Source organism: Nothobranchius furzeri, chromosome 2 (genome assembly GCF_043380555.1).
Source record: "Nothobranchius furzeri strain GRZ-AD chromosome 2, NfurGRZ-RIMD1, whole genome shotgun sequence".
In the NCBI taxonomy this organism is placed as follows: domain Eukaryota; kingdom Metazoa; phylum Chordata; class Actinopteri; order Cyprinodontiformes; family Nothobranchiidae; genus Nothobranchius; species Nothobranchius furzeri.
Genome location: NC_091742.1, coordinates 28,338,620 through 28,364,007, shown reverse-complemented (window position 1 = coordinate 28,364,007; position 25,388 = coordinate 28,338,620). Strand labels below are relative to the sequence as shown.

General features: G+C 47.3%; 1 protein-coding gene across 3 annotated transcripts in view; it reads right to left on the bottom strand.

The window, feature by feature from the left end:
• The window catches only part of rev3l (REV3 like, DNA directed polymerase zeta catalytic subunit), an 85,403-nt gene that overhangs the window by 12,417 nt on the left and 47,598 nt on the right, over nucleotides 1-25,388 (bottom strand). For 2 of the 3 annotated variants that reach the window (XM_054734054.2, XM_070545516.1), the window contains 9 exons: nucleotides 21,934-22,052; nucleotides 21,058-21,199; nucleotides 12,698-12,942; nucleotides 11,078-11,186; nucleotides 10,739-10,945; nucleotides 7,152-7,261; nucleotides 6,885-6,999; nucleotides 6,667-6,804; nucleotides 2,275-2,465 (listed from right to left, as the gene is read on the bottom strand). In XM_054734054.2, coding sequence (XP_054590029.2) covers nucleotides 2,275-2,465; nucleotides 6,667-6,804; nucleotides 6,885-6,999; nucleotides 7,152-7,261; nucleotides 10,739-10,945; nucleotides 11,078-11,186; nucleotides 12,698-12,942; nucleotides 21,058-21,199; nucleotides 21,934-22,052 — 1,376 coding nt within the window. Of the gene's footprint in view, nucleotides 1-2,274; nucleotides 2,466-6,666; nucleotides 6,805-6,884; nucleotides 7,000-7,151; nucleotides 7,262-10,738; nucleotides 10,946-11,045; nucleotides 11,187-12,697; nucleotides 12,943-21,057; nucleotides 21,200-21,933; nucleotides 22,053-25,388 lie in introns of those variants that run through there. The other variant, XR_008559782.2, reaches the window with a different exon arrangement.

The following is a 25,388-nucleotide window of genomic DNA, read 5'->3' as shown; positions in this document are numbered from 1 at the left end:
TTTAAGCCCTGGTACTTCTCTAGTTTCTCATATTCCTTTTTCCTGATGTTGCAACACTTGGTATCGCCACATCAATCACATCGGCTGTCCTCTGTTGTTTGTCCACCATCACAATGTGCGGTTGGTTCTCCATCACCATTTTGCCAGGCTGGATCTGGAAGTCCCACAGGAGCTTGGCTTTCTTGTTCTCAACCACCTTAAGGGGTGTCACCCACTTTGACCTTGGGGCTTCCAATCCATACTCTGCACAGATGTTCCTGTACACGATGCCAGCCTCTTGGTTGTGGCATTCCATGGATGCTTTCCCTGCCAGCATCTTACAGCCTGCAGTTTTGGTGGATTGTGTCAGGGGCCTCTAGTCTACACCTTGGATCTTGTCTGGTGTGGTAGACCTTGACCTCTGTTGCTCTGGTGTTCAGGGCCTGTTCCTGTGCAGCCATGATGAGTACCTCTGTGCTGTCCTTCAGACCAGCTCTTTCTAGCCATTGGTAGGATTTCTTGTCATCAGCCACTTCAGTTATCTGTCGGTGGTACGTCCCATGTAGGGCTTGTCCTCCCACGATGGTATTTCCAGCGTCTGTTCCTCTGTTCGCCATTGTCTGAGACATTCACGGAGCACACCATCTCTTGGGGCCTCATCTTTGATGTACTTACTGGATCTTGGATGTTTCATCCCGGACAGTGGCTCTCACACTCACTAGTCCTCGGCCTCCTTCTTTACGGCTAGTGTGCAATCTCAGTGTGCTGGATTTGGAATGAAACCTTCCTTGCATGGTTAGGAGCTTCCGCGTCTTGACGCCTGTGGTCTGTATTCCTTTCTTTTGACCAGTTTATTATTCCAGCAGGATATCTGATTACTGGCAGGGCGTAGCTGTTAATCACCCGCATCTTTTTCCTGCCCTTGAGCTGACTTCTTAGGACTTGCCTTACCCCCGTAGGTATTTGGCTCTTGCTCATTTTCTTGCAGCGTCGAAAAGGTTGCCATTTGCTTGTGGGATACCGAGGTACCTGTAGCTGTCCTCAGTGTCTGCTATTGTTCCTTCTGGGAGTGAGACCTCTTCTGTGTGGACTATCTTCCCTTTCTTTGTCACCATCCGACCACACTTTTCAAGTCTGAATGACATTCCGATATCAGTACTATAGATCCTGGTGGTGTGGATCAGTGAGTAGATGTCTCAGGCCTAGTCCACACGTAGCCGGGTTTTTTTAAAAACTAATATCCACCCCTCCAAAAACTTGCATCCACACCACCGCGTTTAAAAAAAAAACTGTCCACACGTACCCGGATAAATACGTAGTTAAGGACATGCCAGACCTGTAGGCGGCAGTACTTCCCCCGTTCTTAACCTCGTCCTTCGTCTGTGGTCTTCCGCAAGGAGCAGTAATTCCTCTTGCAAAAACAAACAAGCAAAAAGCGCTTGGACAATTGATAAAGCGAGCGCAGCTCTGAGAGCATCCATGCTGTCGGCTAGTGTAAACACAGGTCGCACACGTGATGTCAGCATTTTTTTGTCGCGGAAAGTGACGTTGCGGACCTTAAAACTCCGGTTTTGTCTGTCCACACGCAGACACCCAAAACGGAGAAAACGCAGATCTTCACTTTGGCCGGAGTTTTTAAAAAGATCCGTTTTCGTGTGAAAAAACTCCGTTTTCGTGTGGATGACAGGCCAAAACGTAGAAAAGTATCTACGTCTTGGCAGATCCCCGGCTACGTGTGGACAGGGCCTCAGTCATTACTGGAGTACAGCTTTATGTCATCCATGTAGAGAAGGTGGCTGATTCTTCATTCTTGAGTCGGTATCCATAGCCAGTCTTGTTGATTATTTGGCTGAGGGGGTTCAGACCTATGCAGAACAGCAGTGGGAACAGGGCGTCTCCTTTGTATGTGCCACATTTTATGCAGACTTGTGCAATTGGCCTCGAGGTATTTCAGCTGATTACCTGGCTACGGGCACAGACACAGTTACTGTGCAGACGCTAGCTTAGTGTGTGTATCACATGTGTGAATGCATCTGTGTGAATAAAATTGATAAGAAGCAGTAATCAGTTATCTGAGTTTGAGTACGACAGTATCGTGAGTTAAAGTACTGCCTTAAGGTCAGAGTTTACTAAGTTAAAGGTAGTTGGTTAATAAAAACTGTACACTCATTTAGAGGTTGGTCGTGTTGCAACAGACTCAGCTACATTGCAGTGGAGAAGGGTAGCTGGATCTAATCTGAGCTCTGGACCGGTTCCTTGGTTCCTGTCTGTGTGGTTTATTTCCCACAAACGTACCTTGATAGCTCCAATGCTGGCACACAGGCTCCAGGTCGATATGAGCCGCTGCCGCGATATTCCTTGGCAAAGATGAGGTCCTGCATGCTGGCCCGACCATCCAGAACCTTCACACACTGGCGCTGCACAAACTGCTTCACCTGACTGACGTCCCTGGTCTCAAACAGCAGCTTTATTGACCGTTCCAGAATCTGGAACACAGGACAGGACTGAGTCAGAAACGGGGGGGGGGGGGGGGGGGGGGGGGCAGTGTGCGTAGATCCAGCCTTTCATTGTTAATCACCAGAAGAGTACGTACATAAAAAGAGGTGGTCAGAACTGAAGATGGAGCCAAAGAGGACAAAAGCCATTATAATCCTAATGATGCATCAAACAGCAGCATTCTGGTGCTCGGGGATCACGGAGATACCCCGGATCTAAGGGGAACATTTGATGTCAACCCAAAGGGGCTTTAGGGAGGAAGTCGCTCTTTTTATTATAAAATCAAACAAAAAGCAGCCTGCCCGTTGGCTCACTCCGGCTGGAATGAGCTGGCTTCAAAAGTTGCAGATGAACCGGTACGGAACGGTTCTGGTGGATCAGCTGGTCTGACACAGAGCTCAGTTCAGCACGTAGATCTAATTAGACTGCTCTAGGGAATCTAAACCAGCTGATCAACCAGTCATCATGATGAGCCAAACGATTTTCAGGGTCTCTGAATCTAGTGGCGGGCCATTCGTTTGGTACCTGGGCCTTCAATGCAGCTTTGGGTCAAGAAGGATGGACTACTTTACCATCAGAACCTTCTCCACAACTCCCACAAAAGACTGAGCTGTCATTGATGCTAATGTGGGCAATCCATGGTGGTAGGAACTGGGAGGCATAAACCTTCGACAGACATTTTGGTATTTAATTTTGTTACGGTGATTTCAATGAGTTCACACATTTTCTTGTAACAATAAATGGCTTCAAAACATTACTGAACAAGATTCAATAAAGATTTAGTGTTTTCATTAATATTCTTTGATTAATGGATAAAGAAATTTGAAACCCACCAGGGTGTGTAAGCTTACCAACACAGCTGTATTTGGGGGTGTTTGCATTACAGTGAGCCTTTTCACCGAGGCTGCCGACTCGGTTTTGTTTTTGCGGTTTGTGTGGGGCTCGGGATAGGTAGGCCAAACCCCTTCCCTGCATAACCAGGTCATTTTTATACGGCCTGTCAAAACTGGTCAGATACTTGGGGCAATGTGTCATCGTTCACTTAGAAAATTCGTCCAAATTCATATTTGATTCGTTCGTGATTGTCGCATCACTACTGATAAAAGGGGTTAGCGGCATCAGGGAGCCTTAGGTCGTTTATGAGTGGTCAGAGCGTGGCGGTAATATGGCGCAATCGTGTCCTTTTTACAAAAGATTAGGCGATGGCGGCGTAAAGGAGGTAAGGGGGCGGTCTCTGCGCTGCCATGGACTTCTGTTCATCTGGGACAAAACTTGCTTTTTATTGTGATCAAAGCCACGCTCATCATGTTTTCTGGACTAGCCGCACCTGAATGTGTCTGTCCTCCACAGTCCCCGTGCAGTCTCTGGTGAGTTGAGCTCCAGCTCTAATGGAAAGAAGGTCCTGGAGAGCTGCATCGCTCCAGTTTGCTGTCTCAGCGGATTTTGTTCAAAAAGCTGAACTCATGGCGCGTGTTTACTTTCATTTTAAACCAAGTTGCTGGCTGGTGCTCGGCAGCAACTCCCCATGTAGTCAGACTCGTCATGATGCCTCCATCTGTTGCTGGGAAGCCATTCTAGTTTTAATAATCTAGAGTTTATGATTTCTGCAAATCAGAATTTGACATGTTTGAAGGCTTTACCAAACATCCCTCAGAAAACCACACCTTCCAGATACAAGCTGTTCTCGTTCTGTGGATAAAGAATCTAAACTATGTGAGGCGACCTTAACCTTCATTTGCATCTAATGAACATTACGTATGCGTGTAGATGATGATTCACTTGTTAAATCAAACAGTACGGATCATAAGATGTAAATGGATCATTGTAAAGTCAACATTAATTTCAACTTCACTGAATTAGGCACAGATAATTCAAACATTTCATATAACATCCGGTTCATTCACCCATACGATTATTTATGATTATTTAACTTATGAGTTGTAAAAGTTCACTTTTTATTCAGAGTGTGGAATCCATCAGTCTGAGAGAATTTGACAATCTTGTCTTCATGGACCGTCAACAAGCCCTGCAGAATCTTCTGGGTGCTAGAAGATAAAGTAACAACTCCACCTAGATAGTGGATGGTGGATAAAAACTGATAGTACTGTTAATAATGTCTTTAATGGTTTGACATCTGGAGGTTTTAAACGAAGGTTCATCTATTTCTATTTCTCTGGGAACAGACAGGCTTTTGTAAGCTCTAACAGGGAGGACTGACCTTGCTCTCGGTACCAGACTTGGTGCTGGGGCTGGTCCCCCTTATCAGTAGAACTCCCTTGAGAAGTCCAGACAGCTCTATTGTTTTAGAAATTGCACCTGGAGTGCCTTCTCACCTGAGAATCGGTGAGAACCTCAAATGTGTGTGTAAATGTGTGTGTGTTTTATCTGTCAGTGTGTCTGCTTAATAAATACTCTTGGAGGACTTTGATGAGAGTGAAGTGTCAGACCTCTTTGTGGTGTGTATTTCATTCTCCACTTAGCAAAGTCTAAATTGGTCGATTATTGGTATATGGTTTTGATCAGCTGATTATTATAACCCCTGCGTGTTGAACTTTCCCTAAGGTAATCCTGGATGGGAGATAAAATTACCTAACAGTGGACTTATGTGGTCAATATATAAGTCAAAATGGACCCTTTCTGGATGTTACATATCCCCCCTTTTCAAAGACACGGGGTCCTGGCAGAAACCACGAGTCGCTGAACAACCCCAGAGGCCCTGAGGACTCAGCAGAGGAAGAAAAAGTTAGTTCCCAGGCACGGAAGCATCAGGAGTGAGGAAAGCAAACCCCCCCACACAGAAGAATAGTCTATAGATCTCCCAAGCAGGAAAATGTAATCCCACTTAGCGATATCCACAGGCAGGAACCAAGATGAGCAAGAAACAGACCAGATCCCAGCGATCCCTCTCCCCAGCCACTTGGGCCAGCTCCTCCGGGGGAATCCCAAGGTGTTCCCTGGCCAGCCAAGGAATGTAGTCCCTTCAGCGTGTCCTGGGTCTTTCCTTGGGTCTCCTCCCAGTTGGACGTGCCCAGAAAACCTCACCAGGGAGGTGTCCAAGAGGCATCCTGACCAGAGGCCTGAGCCACCTAAACTGGCTCCTCTTAATGTGCAGGAGTAACGAGTCTACTCCAAGCTCCTCCCGAATGACCGAGCTTCTCACCCCATCTCTAAAGTCACACGAGAGCAATCTGCTGAGCAAACAGCCTCAAATGACTGTTCGCTCAGCAGATTGCTCGCCGTGTGCGCCTGATTTTCACGGAGTTTTCTGCCTCACAAGATGCTGAGGTGAATATCTGACCAGTTAGGTATTTTCCACCTCATGGGGTGTAAAAACTCACCGTGTGCGCACTACTGAGCTATTGGCTGCGCTGAAATATTCTAGTGGCCAATCAAAGCGGGTTCTCTGCTCACATGACCCCAAGATGTATTCAGATGCAGCCCCGTCCTGTCTGAGAGTCAGAAAAATAATGACTCCCAACCACACCTCTCCGGGTCTCACGGTCATTGCCCATGTGGCCAAGCAGGTCATGTACAATGAGCTAACATCTCTTCCTTCACTTTGCTCTATTATTATTCTGTCTGAGGCAGTTTTGCACATCTTCACAGCTCTCCGTCAGGTCCATTTCTCTGTGCAGCAGCTAGCATAGCGCCAGCTCATGGAGGTTAGCATTGTCTTCATTAGTGCTGGTGCGGTCTTCTGCCTCTGCAGTTCACAGGACTATTTAGTCCACTTTCAGCTTGCTAAGCGAGGTCTCCAGCTTTGTCAGAGAGCTGGGTCCTTGTGTGTCCTCCTTGGTTGTCTTTTCTCAGTATTTTTGTCTTGCAGTCACTAATGCTAGCATGCATTTGCCTGCTCTGTGTTTGCAGGAGTGTTTTAAGTGTTCTCCTTTATCCTCAGCTGAGTCCGATTTAGATCGTCCCTTTCCTCTCACACATGATGCCGTGTCTATTTAATAAACAAAGGTCAAGTGTAATGATAGCTTAGCTTAAAAATGTACCTAATATTGGACAGAACGCGTTTTCTAAGCTGTGGCCAACAAGGTGTCACCCAGAAGTCCCACGTTTTTCTTTACAAACCACAAAGGTTGTGTAAATGACTTGCTGCAGGTTTCAGATCCAGTGTTGTGCACAAGCAAGCTTTTATAAATGCAGCCCCAGGGAAGGAAGTCAAGCAGCTGTGGAGTTTTTTACTTTGACAACAGCGAGGCATCCATCACGGCGGACCGTTTCTATTCCTTTGGCATCGAACACTGGCTCCTTCTGATCCAGGCTCTCATACATGTAACCCACGTAGCGCTTCTTAGTCTGCAGCAGACAGGGCAGGTACACCTGGACCAGAGAGATAAAGACACAGCAGGTCAGTCACAGGAAGCTACATTAGAGCTCAGTCGGACTTCCAAACGGTTTACCTTTTCAAACTTGAGCTTCACGGGTTTAGGGTTGGTTTGAGTCACGGCTTCGGCGATCTCGTTACCAATCCTGAAGGCCTGCTCTTTGGTGGCTCCCTTCAGAAGAACAAACATGCTGCCGAACACAAGAACCTCATCAGTCACACACAGCGCATGCTGTCAGCTCTGCAGAGTTGTAAATGTGCTGACGTAAAGCCAGCCCCGCCCCCGACAGTACGCGAGAATGAAATCCACAAACAGTGAAGATGAAGGGATCAGCTCCACAACCTGTCAGTGTCTCCGTACACCACCCGCGCTCCCCATTTCCTCGTCTCGTTGACCATCTTGATGGCTCTCTCTAAGGTCTCTCTGGCTTTGTGGACAATGCTATCTCCCACCTGGAGACGGGATAAAAAAAAAGAGATTTTCTGTCATTCTACGTGGATCTAATGTGTCCAGTATGAGTCAGGGTTAGTGCTGAAACCAATAGTCGATTATTAAAAATGTTTGATTTATATCTTTTAAGTCGGTTGTTATGGCAGGTGCCTCCTTGCCCCAGGAAAAGGAGGTCTGTAACTCCTTTGGTGCCATCTCCTGACCTTAAGGAGGAATGGACAGGAGTTGGAGGCTCCAGAATGGGTTTTTTGCACCACCTCTTCCCTCTAGATAGCACAGCTGCGCTGCATTCCCTAATCAGCACCAGAGCAGCATAAGGAGGAGCTGCCAATGGGTGAGACTGAGGCCCTGTCCACACGTAGCCGGGGATCTGCCAAAACGTAGATATTTTTCTACGTTTTGGCCTGTCATCCACACGAAAACGGAGTTTTTTCACACGAAAACGGATCTTTTTAAAAACTCCGGCCAAAGTGAAGATCTGCGTTTTCTCCGTTTTGGGTGTCTGCGTGTGGACGGACAAAACCGGAGTTTTAAGGTCCGCAACGTCACTTTCCGCGACAAAAAAATGCTGACATCACGTGTGCGACCTGTGTTTACACTAGCCGGCAGCATGGATGCCCTCAGAGCTGCGCTCGCTTTATCAATCGTCCAAGCGCTTTCTGCTTGTTTGTTTTTGCAAGAGGAATTACTGCTCCTTGCGGAAGACCACAGACGAAGGACGAGGTTAAGAACGGGGGAAGTACTGCCGCCTACAGGTCTGGCATGTCCTTAACAACGTATTTATCCGGGTACGTGTGGACAGAGTTTGTTTTTAAAAACGAGGTGGTGTGGATGCAAGTTTTTGGAGGGGCGGATATCCGTTTTTTAAAAAACCCGGCTACGTGTGGACTAGGCCTAAGACTTAAGGTGTTTCTCAATGTCGAGGAACCTTGCCTTGATGTGTTGGTCCCACCCCGGTTGCTTAGGAGATACGACATCAGGAACCGCCATGGAGTGTTCCAATGTTCATGTTCTACCGAGGCTGTTCAGTTCTCCATTTGTTAGCCGTTTAGCTAGCTGAGCAAGGATACACTGGAGGTGTCTTGTAGCCTAGCCTTGGTCAAAAATTTCCTGGAATACACCGCAGTATTTTCAAAGGATGGCGGATCAGGAGCCGGCAGATACCAGTGGCAACTCTTCTGGTTGCCACTGGTCCTGGTGGTTTTTCTTCCAGTTCGACGAGTTTTCTTTTGGAAGGCTGGCTGACTCCAGTTAAAAACCGCCACATTTCACCGCTAGTTTTGAGACGAAGCTAACGGCTAACTTGATAAACTGATTGAATGGGATAGGCGGAAATGACGTTGGATGCGGCGCTCACGTTTCGCGTACGTTTGTGTACGTTGCATGCAGGCGGGAGGAGTATCAGACATCCGTGGAAGATGACTGATAAACATAACTCATTTGGTGCAAACATTTACTCGCCATGTGGCAGGTAGAGCTCAAAAATTTACCCGCCAAATGGAGCAATTTACTCACATTTGGCGAGTGTTAATTTCGGACCCTGCCCTTGAGGCTAACAACAACAATAACAACAACAACTTGACATCAATCATGAGGAGGAGGGAACAAGGAGTGGACAGTAGAGGGGGGGGGGACGGGTGCAGGGAGGGTGATAGTTTAGAAGATGCTCCCTGAAGAGCAGGGTCTTCAGGAGTTTCTTGAAAACTGAAAAGGAAACTCCCGTCTATAAGTGGGTCCACAGGAACCAAATCAAACCTCACAAGTGTTCCACAACCTTTTATGATAACACCACCCATAAATCTGATGACCCAACTCGGATCGCACCAAAAGGGGGGTGACTTTTCCGGACGCTCTCACTCGGTTCTCTGTTTCAAGTTACCCAAGTTCTGTTTCGAGTGTGTGTGTGTGTGTGTGTGTGTGTGTGTGCGTGGATATAATTCATGTCTAAACGTAACGTACAGACCTGGCTGGCTTTGATGTTGTCATGCTGTGAGTTTCTGAAGGTCTTCATTTCATTCACAATATTACCAGTAACTACTTATCGGTAAGTAAAAAATCGATCTCGTTAGCTAATTTCATGATGCAACTGCATCCACTGCTCAGTTCATGTGTATCATCAGCACAAAGCTATTAAAGTTGTGAAGGCCATCGTGGCTGGAATCTCACTTTTAATTCATATCAGCCAGTAGGATAAAATACGTTTGAGGAATTTTGGCCTCTCCTGGCTTCCGTACGTGTAACCTGGTAATGCGGGGGATGGATTTGGCTCGTCTCTGCACATAAACATGAAAATCACACCAGCGAAGCGGTGACTTAAAATGTTAGACGTGTGATTCACGGTGGCCATGCTTGCTGCGAGTGAGCGAGAGAGTGAGCGAGCGAGCGAGCGAGAGAGAGAGAGAGAGAGAGAACGAGCGAGCGAGAGAGATAGAGAGAGCGAGAGAGAGAGCGAGCGAGAGAGAGAGAGCGAGCGAGCGAGAGAGAGCGAGAGAGAGAGAGCGAGAGCGAGAGCGAGAGCGAGAGAGAGAGAGAGAGTGAGCGAGCGAGCGAGAGAGAGAGAGAGTGAGAGCGAGCGAGCGAGAGAGCGAGCAAGAGAGAGAGAGAGAGAGCGAGCGAGAGAGAGAGAGCAAGCGAGCGAGCGAGAGAGAGAGAGAGCAAGCGAGCGAGAGAGAGTGAGAGAGAGAGAGAGTGAGAGAGAGAGAGAGTGAGAGCGAGCGAGCGAGAGAGAGAGCAAGCGAGCGAGCGAGAGAGAGAGAGAGCAAGCGAGCGAGAGAGAGTGAGAGAGAGAGAGTGAGAGAGAGAGAGAGAAAGAGAGAGAGAGAGAGAGGAGAGAGAGGAGAGAGAGAGAGAGAGAGAAAGAGAGAGAGAGAGAAAGAGAGAGTGAGAGAGAAAGAGAGAAAGAGAGAGAGAGAGAGAGGAGAGAGAGAGAGAGAGAGAAAGAGAGAGAGAGAGTGAGAGCGAGCAAGAGAGAGAGAGAGCGAGCGAGAGAGAGAGTGAGAGCGAGCGAGCGAGAGAGAGAGAGCAAGCGAGCGAGCGAGAGAGAGAGCAAGCGAGCGAGAGAGAGTGAGAGAGAGCGAGAGAGAGAGAGAGTGAGAGCGAGCGAGCGAGCGAGAGAGAGAGAGAGCAAGCGAGCGAGCGAGAGAGAGAGAGAGCAAGCGAGCGAGAGAGAGTGAGAGAGAGAGTGAGAGAGAGAGAAAGAGAGAGAGAGAGAGAGGAGAGAGAGAGAGAGAGAGAGAGAGAAAGGAGAGCGAGCCCGTGGCTGATGAGTGAAAACAAACGAACGTGGAGCGATGTGAGAAACAAACAAAGATCCTCTCAAATAAAACTCAAAGTAATCGACGGCTGCAGCCCTGGTCAGGGTAATGAAGGGTTAACCATGGTCTTCCTCATCTGGTTCCTCCAAGGACCACCAGCAGTGGGACAACAGAACAGCTGCAGACCCAGTAGCTCTAGGGTCAAAAGCAGTAAGATGGGCTGACCTCCACACTGGGCATGCGTCCGGAGTAGCTGGCCGAGGTGTAGCCGAAGGTGACGTTGGCGATGAGTTTGAGTCCAAGCTGACGGACATGTAGAAGCTTCATCAGAGCCTTGTCCTGCTTGTAGCTCTTCATGGAGTTCTTCACCATGATCCTGGTGCCTAGGATCTCCTCCAGCATCCTGGGCAGGACCCCTTTACGCACCGACGACTGAACACGAACAGAAACGGGAGAGAAACCCATGTCTTAGATCCATGTCAGAAGATTACCCGTCTCAGAACCGCTTCATCTAAACAGTCTGAACAGATACCCTCTGCACCTCCAGGTGGGAACGTGCCTGACCTTGACAAAGGCGACACCGCCAGGAGACACGGTGATGTCATTACGAAGCCGGTGGAGGAGCTCAGGGGGAACCCGAAGAGACGTGCAGCCAAACTTGAACTCATCCAGCCTAAAACACAAACATGGCGCGTTTACCTCAAGGACAAAGTTGTTGCTCCTCCACCCTCAGATCACATCTGACCCACGACGAAGCTAAAGGTTTACTGCTGGGGTCAGACGTGTGTGTGTGTGTGTGTGTGTGTGTGTGGGAGGGGCTCTATGTGCTGGGCTAGTTAGAAATCTGATTTGAAAGCATGAAATCATTCTGAGCTGCTGGTCCATTACAACCTTTTCTTCTTACCGGATCGTTAGCGGCCCCTGTGGCCTACCTGCTGCTGGGATGTTTGACCTTCCTAAATCTCGTCATGTTACACGTTCCTTTCCAGAAGCACCTTGTTGTCTTAGCCAGTGTTGCCAACTCCCCCCGATAGAAAGTAGCTGGAGACCCAGAAAGTCACCCAGATGCTAATTTGCATATCGATGACGTCATCACGCCACATTGGCGTTCATTTCCCCCATAGCATCTAAAAGAAATGTTATATATTTACTGAAGATTTTTAAACATGTTGGTCTTTTTTAGGACTAAAAGGGAGGAAAATAAGAAAAACTATGTTATGTGTTAAAGTTATTAATTAGCATGATTAAAACGGCCCAAATTGCTTTGATATGTACCATAAAATCCAAAAGTATAAATAAAGTGGCATTAAGGCAGATATGGTGTGGTGATCCCAACAGTTCTGTTGTAGGATATAACTCAGACCTCCTCATTCTCAGTTTTGTTACACCTCTGTTGTGTTTTCTCTCCATCGTGATAATAACGGCGCTCCGAGCAAAAGGGAGCGGTGTCTCATGGTGTAACCATCCCTGTGTCACTGAAGGAAATTCAGAGGAGCCACGGAGCTGCGTGTGTAAACGGGACCGTAGTTGAGACTCCCGATGACTTTATTTACCAAATGCAGGAAAAGCTAAAGAGTCTGACGGCTGCAGAACCAGAGATCGCAGGTTGACGCCCGCGCCGTCTCTAGTAGAAGCGAGAGCCTGCAGCAGCAGCAGACGTACATCGGCGGTCTCCGGCTCTGCAGCTGTACCTTTGTCGCCGGCCCAGCCGAAAGCGGTTTATGACTGGTCAGTCCTCGTGCACACGTACAGATTATCGTTCTCTTTACTTACTCCCGGCAGAACGGTTCAGAGTGCAAACGGTTCCTTTGTTGCTAATCTGCAGGGATTATCTACAAGAAAGTTCTACAGAAAGTAGCAACGGGTCCTGAGGAACGTCGCTAGGTTTGTCGCTAGGCGCTTTTTGGAAAAACGTCGTTGACGGGGGTCAAAAAGTCGTTAGGAACAGCGACAAAGTCGCCGAGTTGGCGACACTGGCCTTAGCTACCTCTTGTATTGATATTTATTATATAATGACCTCATCCTTTAACTGTTGATCTGGCTTTTAGGTGTCCTCATGATTTCCTTTAGTTTTTTATACTTAGTCTGATCGTGTCCACTGTGTACTCTGAACAGGTGCAAATGTAAACTGAACTCAGCAGGGAGGGTGGAGGTAGCAAGTGCTGCTGCTGCTGCTGCTCTTACGTTCCCAGGCTGTCCACATGGCCGAGGCACGTAGAGAAGCAATAGTTGTATGCGATTATGATCGACGGATAGAGCGACTGGAAGTCCAGCACTACCACACAGTTGCTGTAAAACCGGGACTCAGGCTCCATCACGAGCGGGATGCACTGTGGGGCCCTCTGCTGAGCGCGCTGCTGCATGCTCGGGGTCACGGGTATGTAGTTGAGGGGTTTGGCCACACGTAGCATCATAGACTCCACACGGTACTGAAGCCAAGAGGGAAGGAGAAACACAGGGAAAGGATTTATCCACTCGCCTCCATCTTTATTCAGAGTTACAACACAGTGGAACCACGTCCAACCCGACCCGGTAAGTAGCTAAACCCACCGACATCCTTGCTAACTAACAAGCTTGTTCACCATAACCCCAACAACAACAAAACAAAGAAAATGTGTTATTTTATCTGGAAAGAAGCAATGCATGATGGGTATGGGGCTTGACACTCGGGAAGCGACATGTGACAGCGGCCAGCGACGCGCTGTTCCAGGGCGACGAGCGAGTCTTTCGTTGTTCTGATTGGCTGTCTGAGCAGTTCAGAGTTATCTAACACATAAAATATTTTATAAAGTTTGCTATTGCACTAGATACGTGTGTAAAACAAACTTACCTGATGCATCAGCTCCCCGTGGCCCCGCCCTTTTCTGAACATCTCTGTTCATCTGTAGAAATGTCGTAAAGCTCTGGGAAATCCGACACAGCAAGTGTTCACCTTTCCTCTGTGCTTGCCCAGAGATGGACTGGCGAGCATCCTGTCCGCTCATTGGTCAGTCGACGAAACCGCCGCTGATCCTTGCACGACACATGCACAAGCACAAAACTTCACACGCACTTTTTTGTGTCACTTAACAGCAGAGAGACCCGAAATCATCGCCTGGTCACGCGTTTTTCATAGAAAATGAACGGAGAGGTAACGTCACCTCCCGTGTGTCGAGCCCACAACGCCACAGTGATGCAGTTTATCCTGACATACAACGGCTTGAATCCCTCACAACATGGCTGACATCTTTCAGCAGCAAATCACAGGTGTCAGTGGGCCGGCCTGCAGCTGTTGACACCCCAGTCGTGTAAAAGAACAAAATCTATTTGTTGAAGTTAAAGTCCCGTTAGCGGTCACACACACTGGTGTGTGAAATTTGCTCCCCGTATTTGAGCCATCTAGTGAGCTGCAGACACGGCCGTGCTCTGGAACCATTTGGTGGTTCAGCCTCTAGTCAAACCCTTAATGCAGGGAGGCGTTGGGTCCCACTTTTAAAGTCTTTGGTGTGACCCAACCGCAGATTTGAACGCACAATCTCCCAGTCTCAGGGCAGACACCCATACCACTAGGCCACTGAACCAAATGTTCATTCCCCTTAGAGGAAATAGATGTTAGCTGAGAAAACTAGACCAAGTGTGGCACTAGCATAAGGTTTTGCTCTGCAGGTCGGTCTAGCCACACTCCATTGTAGCCTCAGATGACTACAGAAGGCCAATGGCCTAAACAGTTTTAGGCCGCGCCAATAACAGCGCTCTACGTTTACCGAGAAACTTTGAGCAGGCTTAGCACCAGAGCTGCAAGCAACCGAAAAAACACAAAAAGATGGCGGTCCAAAGGGGCTTGAACGAAGGCAGCTGGGCTTCTTTGATTTCTTGAAGACGTTTCGCTTCTCATCCAAGGAGCTTTATCAACTCTGACTGGAACACTTTCCGCTGATCAGCTGATGGAGGGATCTAGTTTTGTTGCACCGTTCATATCAGCAGACATGGTAGGGTTGGGGAGGGGGGCGGGGCATGACGCTTAGCCTGGCGTGTGGCCAAGTAAAGCCTAGCGGCCCGCCAGGCTTATAAAGCGCTGGGGAAACCCAGCGTGCGTAAAACCATATTTCTGTACTCTATTTTACTGGTTGAATGGGGGGAAATTCTTTGTGTTTACCATAACACTGCTCGGTCTGATGATTGAAATACCGTAAATCCTCTAATACAGGCCTGGGCCTGTATTTGACTCAAGCTCATCAAGCTCCAGGCCTCTATTGGAAGGAGGACCAGAATTAGATGCAGGCCTCAATTTCTATTTGAGCAAAATGAACTAATGGTTCGCTGGAGTTTTTGATGATTAAAATTGCGCCCACATTTTCAAAGTTAGACACATTTCTTTTAACAACGGTAGTTTCTGCTTCAGCCCTCTCCCCCCTCCCCCTGCGCAGCGGCCGCAAACTCACTGATGCGCCTGCAGCCTCTCGGAGTTCCTGCTGCTCTAAACATTAAAATAATTATTTCATTTTCTGTTCCTCACTTCTGATTACCTTCAATGGCGTCTGTTTGTTGCAACCTCATCGTCTCCGCATGGTTAAAGTTACCCTCGCGGTCTATCACTCGCAAATCAAAAGTGAGACGATGACACAACCGCCCCCGTACTTGCTTGTTACCACATTCCACCCGGCCACAATAAGAGACCGGCCATTATTCACCTCAGCCGACTCCGGCACCGGCCAAAATTGGAGACCCGGCCTTTAATTGAATACTGGCCTGTATTAGAGGATTTACGGTATAACATTTTGCTACTGGGTAACAAAACTAGAGCTACGTTTCTGACCGAGGATAGCGGAGGCTTCACCGTTACACAGCAGTCAGAGATCCTCAGCTCCGTGCCAAAACAGCACCGGTAGCCAAGTCGACGCTCCTAGAGCTGGCAACGGCGGACATGCGGATATCCTCGATATCCTCAGTCTGCTTACCTAGCTATGATTTCGTTACTAAGTTTTTTTTTTCCTTGCTAAAACCCCCCAGAAAATCTCTGTTAGCTTTGGGTTAGCATGTAGGTAATGTCCCACTGATCTCCTGTGGCTCTCGTTCTTTTTTAAACACAGAAACAGTTTTGTTTACCTGTTTGTAGCTACGGTTTCGCCAACAGCTGCCGGCTTCTTCAGGCTGACGCTGATGGTGGCGCGTCACTTCCTTCTCCGTTTATCTGCGGGCAGCAGAGGACGTTGTCGCCCTCTACTGCCCGCTCTCCCCTCTCCGACGATGCAGTCCCATGCGTGGTCCAGCGTGTAAACTCCGTCGTCCCTGTTCATGGTCCCACATCCACGTCTCCTTATCTCGATTGCTTCCTTGATCCATCTTTTGTATTTTTGTTGTTCGGTGGTTATGATCCGTGTGCTGTCCCAGTCCATTATATGGTTTTCTCTTAAGCAGTGATCTGTTACGGCTGACTTCTTTATTGTTTTCTGCTTCTTCTTCTTTTGCTGCTCTTGTGTGTTTACGATTTGCCTCTTTCTCGCACTCCTTTCTGTGTTCTATTGTCCGTGTGTTGAGTTGGCGTCCGGTTTCTCCTATGTATGTTTTATTGCATATTTTGCATGGGATTTCGTAGATGACTCCACATTTTTGTCCAGCTGATATTTTGTCTTTTGGGTGTACTAATCTGTTTCTAACTGTTGTGTATGGCTTTGTTGGTGTGTTTATGTTGTGTTTTTTCATTGTTGCTCTTATTTTTTCCGTTATGCCTCTGATGTATGGTAGGGTTATCACTGGTTTTGGTTCTTGTCTTTCTGGGTTTCTGGTTCTTTTTTTGGGTTGTTCTTTGCTTTCTGTTTTTGTTTGTTGTTTTCCTTTGTTTATTGCCCATGTCGGGTATGCGCAGGTCTTTAAAGCGTGTTGTATGTGTTTGTCCTCTTGTTTACGGTCTCTCTCTTCTGTTATTATGTTTGCTCGGTGATATAATGTTCTGATTACTGACATTTTGTGTATGGTGGGGTGTTCTGATGTCCATAATAAATATTGGTCTGTGTGTGTTGGTTTCCTGTATGTGTTTATGTTTAGGGTCCCGTCGGTCTGCCTGGTGATTTTCATGTCCATAAATGCTGCCTTCTGTTTCTGACTCATAAGTGAACTTTATGTTGCCCGTGTCGTCAATATTGTTTAAGTGTTGTGTTAGTGTTTCTGTTTGTCCTGTTGGTATGATTTCCAGTATGTCGTCTACGTAGCGTTTCCATAGTTTTATTTAGCAGTTTGGGGGGGGCAGTGGCTATGGCTTTTTGTTCCAGGTCTTCCATGAAAAACTGGCACAGGGTGGCTGATAACGGGTTACCCATGGCGAAGCCTTCCAGTTGTTTGTATATTGTGTTGTCGTATGTGAAGTAAGTGGAGTTAGCTACCAGTCCTATCAGTTGTGCTATGTCATCTGCTGTGAGGTTTGTCCTTTTGTGTAAAGTCTTGTCTTGTCTGATTCTGTTAACTACTATGTCTATGGTTTTTTGGGTTGGTGTTTTTGTGAACAGAGATGTGACGTCATGTGAGATGAGTATGTCGTTGTCTTCTATTGTAATTTCCTTTAGTTCTTTTGCCAATTCTATACTATTTTTGCAGTGTTGGTCTGTATTTCCTAATAACGGGCTGATGATTCTGCTGATATCTTTTGCCATGCTGTATGTTGGTGTACCTATGCTGTCTACTATTGGTCTAAGTGGGGTGTTTTGTTTATGTATTTTTGGTGTTCCATAGATTCTTGGTGTTATGTTTGCTGTGGGAATCCAGTGTTTGTACATTTTTTCTGTTATTTTGCCTTTTTCGTGCAGTGGCTTCAGTAATTTTTTCATGTTTTTCTTAATGTTTTCTGTTGGATCTTTTTTAAGTATTTCATATGTATTTTTGTCTTCTAGCATCTGTTTCATCTGTTGTTTATATTTTTCTCTGTCCATAACTACTGTGGTTCTTCCTTTATCTGCCGGTAGAATAATTATCTGTTCATTTTTGGATAAAGCTGTCATGGCTGATTGTTCTTCTTTTGTAATATTGCTGTGTTGAATTTGGCTGTTTTTTAATATCCCAACTACGTTATTTCTGAGTTCTGCTTTCTTTCCCTCATCTGTGATCTGTTGACATGCTAGTTCTGTTGCTACAATAAATTCATCATATGGTATTTCTTTTGGTGTGACTGCAAAGTTTAAACCTTTCTTTAATATGCTCTCTTCTGCTTCTGTTAGTTTGTATTGTGAAATGTTACATACCCATGAGTTTGGTGTGGAGTTGCCTTGTATTTCTCCCCTCTCCCATAAACAAGAAAAAGAGGGGAGAAATACAAGGCAACTCCACACCAAACTCATGGGTATGTAACATTTCACAATACAAACTAACAGAAGCAGAAGAGAGCATATTAAAGAAAGGTTTAAACTTTGCAGTCACACCAAAAGAAATACCATATGATGAATTTATTGTAGCAACAGAACTAGCATGCCAACAGATCACAGATGAGGGAAAGAAAGCAGAACTCAGAAATAACGTAGTTGGGATATTAAAAAACAGCCAAATTCAACACAGCAATATTACAAAAGAAGAACAATCAGCCATGACAGCTTTATCCAAAAATGAACAGATAATTATTCTACCGGCAGATAAAGGCAGAACCACAGTAGTTATGCACAGAGAAAAATATAAACAACAGATGAACCAGATGCTAGAGGACAAAAATACATATGAAATACTTAAAAAAGATCCAACAGAAAACATTAAGAAAAACATGAAAAAATTACTGAAGCCACTGCACGAAAAAGGCAAAATAACAGAAAAAATGTACAAACACTGGATTCCCACGGCGAATATAACACCAAGAATATATGGAACACCAAAAATACATAAACAAAACACCCCACTTAGACCAATAGTAGACAGCATAGGTACACCAACATACAACATGGCAAAAGATCTCAGCAGAATCATCAGCCCGTTATTAGGAAATACAGACCAACACTGCAAAAATAGTATAGAATTGGCAAAAGAACTAAAGGAAATTACAATAGAAGACAACGACATACTCATCTCACATGACGTCACATCTCTGTTCACAAAAACACCAACCCAAAAAACCATTGACATAGTAGTTAACAGAATCAGACAGGACACAACTTTACACAAAAGGACAAACCTCACAGCAGATGACATAGCACAACTGATAGGACTGGTAGCTAACTCCACTTACTTCACATACGACAACACAATATACAAACAACTGGAAGGCTTCGCCATGGGTAACCCGTTATCAGCCACCCTGTGCCAGTTTTTCATGGAAGACCTGGAACAAAAAGCCATCGCCACCGCCCCCCCAAACTGCAAAATAAAACTATGGAAACGCTACGTGGACGACATACTGGAAATCATACCAAAAGGTCAAACAGAAACACTAACACAACACTTAAACAATATTGACGACACGGGCAACATAAAATTCACTTATGAGTTAGAAACAGAAGGCAGCATAGCATTTATGGACATGAAAATCACCAGACAGACCGACGGGACCCTAAACATGAACACATACAGGAAACCAACACACACAGACCAATATTTATTATGGACATCAGAACACCCCACCATACACAAAATGTCAGTAATCAGAACATTATATCACCGAGCAAACATAATAACAGAAGAGAGAGACCGTAAACAAGAGGACAAACACATACAACACGCTTTAAAGACCTGCGGATACCCGACATGGGCAATAAACAAAGGAAAACAACAAACAAAAACAGAAAGCAAAGAACAACCCAAAAAAAGAACCAGAAACCCAGAAAGACAAGAACCAAAACCAGTGATAACCCTACCATACATCAGAGGCATAACGGAAAAAATAAGAGCAACAATGAAAAAACACGACATAAACACACCAACAAAGCCATACACAACAGTTAGAAACAGACTAGTGCACCCAAAAGACAAAATATCAGCTGGACAAAAATGTGGAGTCATCTACGAAATCCCATGCAAAATATGCAATAAAACATACATAGGAGAAACCGGACGCCAACTCAACACACGAACAATAGAACACAGAAAGGAGTGCGAGAAAGAGGCAAATCGTAAACACACAAGAGCAGCAAAAGAAGAAGCAGAAAGTACAATAAAAAAGTCAGCCGTAACAGATCATTGCTTAAGAGAAAACCATATAATGGACTGGGACAACACACGGATCATAACCACTGAACAACAAAAATACAAAAGATGGATCAAGGAAGCAATAGAGATAAGGAGACGTGGATGTGGGACCATGAACAGGGACGACGGAGTTTACACGCTGGACCACGCATGGGACTGCATCGTCGGAGAGGGGAGAGCGGGCAGTAGAGGGCGACAACGTCCTCTGCTGCCCGCAGATAAAGGGAGAAGGAAGTGACGCGCCACCATCAGCGTCAGCCTGAAGAAGCCGGCAGCTGTCGGCGAAACCGTAGCTACAAACAGGTAAACAAAACTGTTTCTGTGTTTAAAAAAGAACAAAAGCATGGATTTACAAAGACACAGCAAGAACACACCTAAGATCCTGTGGCTCTGCTTGTAATTTCACAGCCCCAGTCCACATTAGATCTCCATAGGCTCACAGGGAAGCCAGGCAGCAATGCGCGTGGGCTACCCTAGTCCCCGGAGCCCCTTCTTAGCTTCTTGGGTTAGCCAAGTTAGCTATATTGGTTCATTTTTGGATTGTCTGGGCGTGATGAGACGTGTGACATGGTCAAAATGGCGGTGGTGGGAACCCCCATTTGAAACCAAAAATGTATGAATCGAGTAGATGGACATTTTTTGTTTATGTTTATTTATTAGCAGACGCTTTTATCCAAAGCGACTTACAATTTATAACCTACAGGGCGTGTTGTGATCTGTGGGGGAAACCGGAGTACCCGGAGGAAACCCACGCATGCATGGGGAGAACACGCAACTCCACGCAGAAAGGCCGCAGCCGAGTTTCGAACCTGCAACCTTCGTGCTGCGAGGCAACAGTGCTAACAACTGCGCCACCGTGCACCAGTATATATCTTGATGGTTGTTGCTTAATGAGCAGAAACTACCTTTGAACGCCCCTCCTCCCTACCTCATCAGCGAAACGCCTTCAGAAGTCCAGCTGCCTTCATTTAAACCCGTTTGGATGAACCTGACCCGGATGCCTGAGAACCTTCACCAGCATACCAAGATGGCGTCGGTTCAGGAACAGCATACGTTTGAAACGAGGATTGACATCAAATCTGAAATATTTAGACGTAGGCTTTTCTTGGAGACACGAGCAGATAGAGGTACTTTGGTTCCTTCATTAGAAAGAATTTCTTTGCTGCTGCTTCTTCGTTGTATGGCAGACTGCCGATGTTTGCAGCTCTCATTGGTCCTAGCTCTGACCAATCCATGCTCAGGGAGATCGCGCTAAAGGCTGCTACCCTAAACCTACCACCACACCATGCAGCCCAAAAAGAGGACACTGAGATGGAACAACGCCTGAACAGAAAAGACTGCTCGGTCCCACTCATCTGGGGTCGGAGAAAGCCGAGAGGGGAACTGGAATGAATGAAGTCTTACAGCACCTGTGAGCCCCGGGTCAAAACATGGAGGAACTGAATTCCAAAGAGTCTGGCAAGCTCGCTGGTTCTGCCGATGATGTCGTGCTGCTGCAGAAGCTGCATGGTACCATGCACATGGGTCATGTAATGATCCACCACTTTCCACCTACAGTACCATGGACAGTACCAAACAAAGCTCGTTTCATCATGCGTCCGTTCAAGGTCAAAAGCAGATGTTTGTAATCCTTTATGGTAAACCCAAAAGAGTGCAGGCAAGTCCGGGCCTCGAGGGCCGGTGTCCAGCACGTTTTAGTTTTAGCCTGCTTCAACACACCTGATTTCAATCAGCAGGTGATTAACAGGCTTCTGCAGAGCCTGACGAGCTGCTGCACAGGTGACTCAACCACTGAACCTAGTGTGTTGGAGCAGAGAAACCACTAAAACGTGCTGGATGCCGGCCCTCGAGGCCCGGACTTGAATAGCCCTGCCCTAACCCCTCCTGCACACTGGAAGCATCAGCGGTGGGGAACGGCAGCGGAAAGGTTTACTTGCGACAATCGCTGCACTACCGCCGCGAAACAGCCGACTCCAGGTGTGCTCCTCACTCAACCCGTGAGATCAGAAAACCCCTCGAGTTTATGTCGTCCGCCATTAACCCAAAAAGAAGTAAATCACGTTTGGTATCGCTATTTGATGCACTTTGCTGCACTTCTGCTGCATCAGTTTTCAGACGTCTGAAATTTGCTGCGTCACGGCTGGTTTGAACCCCCCCCCCCCCCGTAGACTCTAGTGGATCCTAATATTAGCAGTGACGCTCCGCACCGCTGATGCCTCCAGTGTGCAGTAGGGGTTAGAGGGAGACTGAGTGTATTAAAACGGCTCGTTAAGTGAAGGCTGTACCTGTACAGGTGTGTGCTGTGGTCGAACCAGTCGGACAGCAGGCGACGGCTGTAGAGTGGGAAGCGTTGGTGCAGAACATGGAAGGCCACATTCTCAAAGCTGTAACTGTTCAACGTCACCTTGAGGAGCAATAAGATCAGACTTTAAAGCCCTAACCCGACATCGTCTAACTCTTCATTTCCAATACTGATATAAACTCATACCACTTAAATAAATCCTGTAGGTTGCCTACATCATGTCTGCTTAAGCTTTAAAAATACACTGGAACTACTTCAGTTTAAGAAACCCCTAAAGGAATTGGGTAAAATCTAACTGATTTATCCAAACATAAGCGATACAAAATGGCGTAGTTCTGGTTTACGAAAGCTGAACCGAACTTGCATTCACGGTTGCTCAAGATTGTTTTTAGACATGCTGACATTTTTACGGGCTTCTGTGACTCTAGATGCACGAGTACTTGAAATGGAACGCAGATAAAACGTGGAACTGTGAGCAGATACTCAGGCCAACATGTACAATTGTACTTTTTGTTAATGAAGGACGGTTCAGCGCTTACTTGCTCGGCTTGGCCGGGCCGGGCCGATGGCAGAGCTGACTTTAGAGGAAGTGTCCCTCAGACGCTACATCATTCTTGAAAGACCTACAGAGGTTATCTTCCTTAATGTGAAGTAAAAATGTCAAACAATAATTCACCCATCCATTTTCTTCCGCTTATCCGGAGTCGGGTCGCGGGGGCAGCAGCCTAAGCCGAGACGCTCAGACTTCCCTCTGCCCAGCTACTTGGGTCAACTCTTCCAGGGGAATCCCAAGGTGTTCCCTTGCCAGGTGAGAGACATAAGCCCCATTCCCATCTGTACCGGGTCGGCCCGGGCCGGGTAGCGTAGGTTGTTTACATATCTGGGTGGCCTGGTATTTTTCCGGGCCAACCAAGGCTCATTCTCGGCCCTCTTCCCGAGGGGTACTGCTTCAGGCCGACCAGGGCCAACACACCCACTGCTGACAGCAAATTCACACCTTCCATTAGAGCAAGCCTCTGATTGGTGGGTAGAATCAGCCCACATGGGCTTAAGACAAGGATGTGTGGAATCAACCGGGCCAGGCTGGGGCCGACTGGGGCTACCCGGCCCGGGCCGACCCGGTACAGATGGGAATGGCCCAATAGTCCCTACAGCGTGTCCTGGGTCTTCCCTTGGGTCTCCTCTCAGTTGGACGTGCCCGGAAAACCTCACCAGGGAGGCATCCTGACCAGATGCCCAAGCCACCTCAAATGGCTCCTCTCGATGTGGAGGAGCAGCAGGTCTACTCCGAGCCCCTCCTGGATGACGGAGCTTCTCACCCTATCTCTAAGGGAGAGCCCAGACACCCTGCAGAGAAAGCTCATTTCGGCCGCTTGTATCCACAATCTTGTTCTTTCGGTCACTACCCAAAGCTCATGACCATAGGTGAGGGTAGGAACGTAGATCCACCGGTAAATTGAGAGCTTTGCCTTCGGACTCCGCTCTCTCTTCACCACGACAGACCGGTACAACGCCCGCATCACTGCAGATGCAGCACCAATCCGCCTATCGATCTCACGCTCCAGTTTTCCCTCACTCGTGAACAAGACCCCGAGATACTTAAACTCCTCCACTTGGGGCAGGACCTCATCCCTGACCCGGAGAAGGCATTCTACCCTTTTACGAATCAAGACCATGGTCTCAGATTTAGAGGAGCTGATTCTCATCCCAGCTGCTTCACACTCTGCTGCAAACCGCTCCAGCGAAAGCTGAAGATCACGTTCTGATGAAGCCAACAGAACTACATCATCTGCAAAAAGCAGAGACCTGATCCTCAGGCCACCAAAACGGATGCCCTCCACACCTTGGCTGCACCTAGAAATCCTGTCCATAAAGGTTATGAACAGAATCGGTGACAAAGGGCAGGCTTGGCGGAGTCCAACTCTCACTGGGAACGAGCCCGACTTACTGCCGGCAATGTGGACCAAGCTCTGACACCAGTCATACAGGGACCTAACAGCCCGTATCAGAGGGCCTGGTACCCCATACTCCCGGAGTACCCCCCACAGGGCCCCCCGAGGGACGCGGTCAAACACCTTCTCCAAATCCACAAAACACATGTAGACTGGTTGGGCAAATTCCCACGCACCCTCCAGGATCCCCCTAAGGGTATAGAGCTGGTCCAGTGTTCCACGGCCAGGACGAAAACCACATTGCTCCTCCTGAATCTGAGGTTCAACAATCCAATGGACCCTCCTCTCCAGAACCCCTGAATAGACCTTACCAGGAAGGCTCAGGAGTGTGATCCCCCTGTAGTTGGAACACACCCTGCAGTCCCCCTTTTTAAATAAGGGGACCACCACCCTGGTCTGCCAGTCCAGTGGAACTGCACCTGATGTCCACGCGATATTGCAGAGCCGCGTCAGCCAACACAGCCCCACAACATCCAGAGCCTTAAGGAACTCCGGGCGGATCTCATCCACCCCCGGGGTCTTGCCAGTGAGGAGTTTTTTGACCACCTCAGTGACCTCAGCACCAGAGAGAGGAGAGTCCAACTCAAAGTCCTCGGACTCTATTATAGACCGCGAGTATGGCTGGCGATATGGGCTCAAACTAATATGAAGTCATAGACCGCTTGAAAGTTATTGTTTACATGTGGGTAACTGCACACGTACATACAAGCTGGAGGGCAAAAACAACCTCCAGTCATAATCCAGAGCTGTATCTCTGCGATTTAGACAAACAAAATAAAACTTAGGGATTTAGAGGTTACTACTTTAGGTTATCCAACACATCTTTGTGCAGATGAGCAGAAGCAACAGCGTTTAGCACAAAGCTTCCCGATTGGTTTGAAATGGCGGATGAGCTGTGAGACGACCACAGCCCTGGCCAGCTGGACTAATCACACGTCCTAAAAGTTTTGTTTATATTGTATTTTGACTTTTTATATGAAAATGTTACGTGTAAATATAGGAAAAGAAGGACAAAATAGATATATTTAGTGCGCGCGCGTGTGTGTGTGTGCAAGTGTGTGTGTGTGTGTTCGTTCGTGTGTGTGTGTGTGTTCGTGTGTGTGTGTGTTCGTTCGTGTGTGTGTGTGTGTGTTAGTGTGTGCGTGTGTTCGTTCGTGTGTGTGTGTGTGTGTTCGTGTGTGCGTGCGTGCGAGTGTGTGTTCGTGTGTGTGCGTGTGTGTGTATTCGTGTGTGTATGTGTGTGCGTGCGAGTGTGTGTTCATGTGTGTGTGCGTGCGAGTGTGTGTTCGTGTGTGTGTGTATTCGTGTGTGTATGTGTGTGCGTGTGTGTATGTGTGTGCGCGTGTGTGTGTGTATGTGTGTGTTCGTGTGCGTGTGTTCGTGTGTGTATGTGTGTGAGTGTGTGTGTGCGAGTGTGTGTTCGTGTGTGTTCGTGTGCGTGTGTGTATGTGTGTGTTCGTGTGCGTGTGTTCGTGTGTGTATGTGT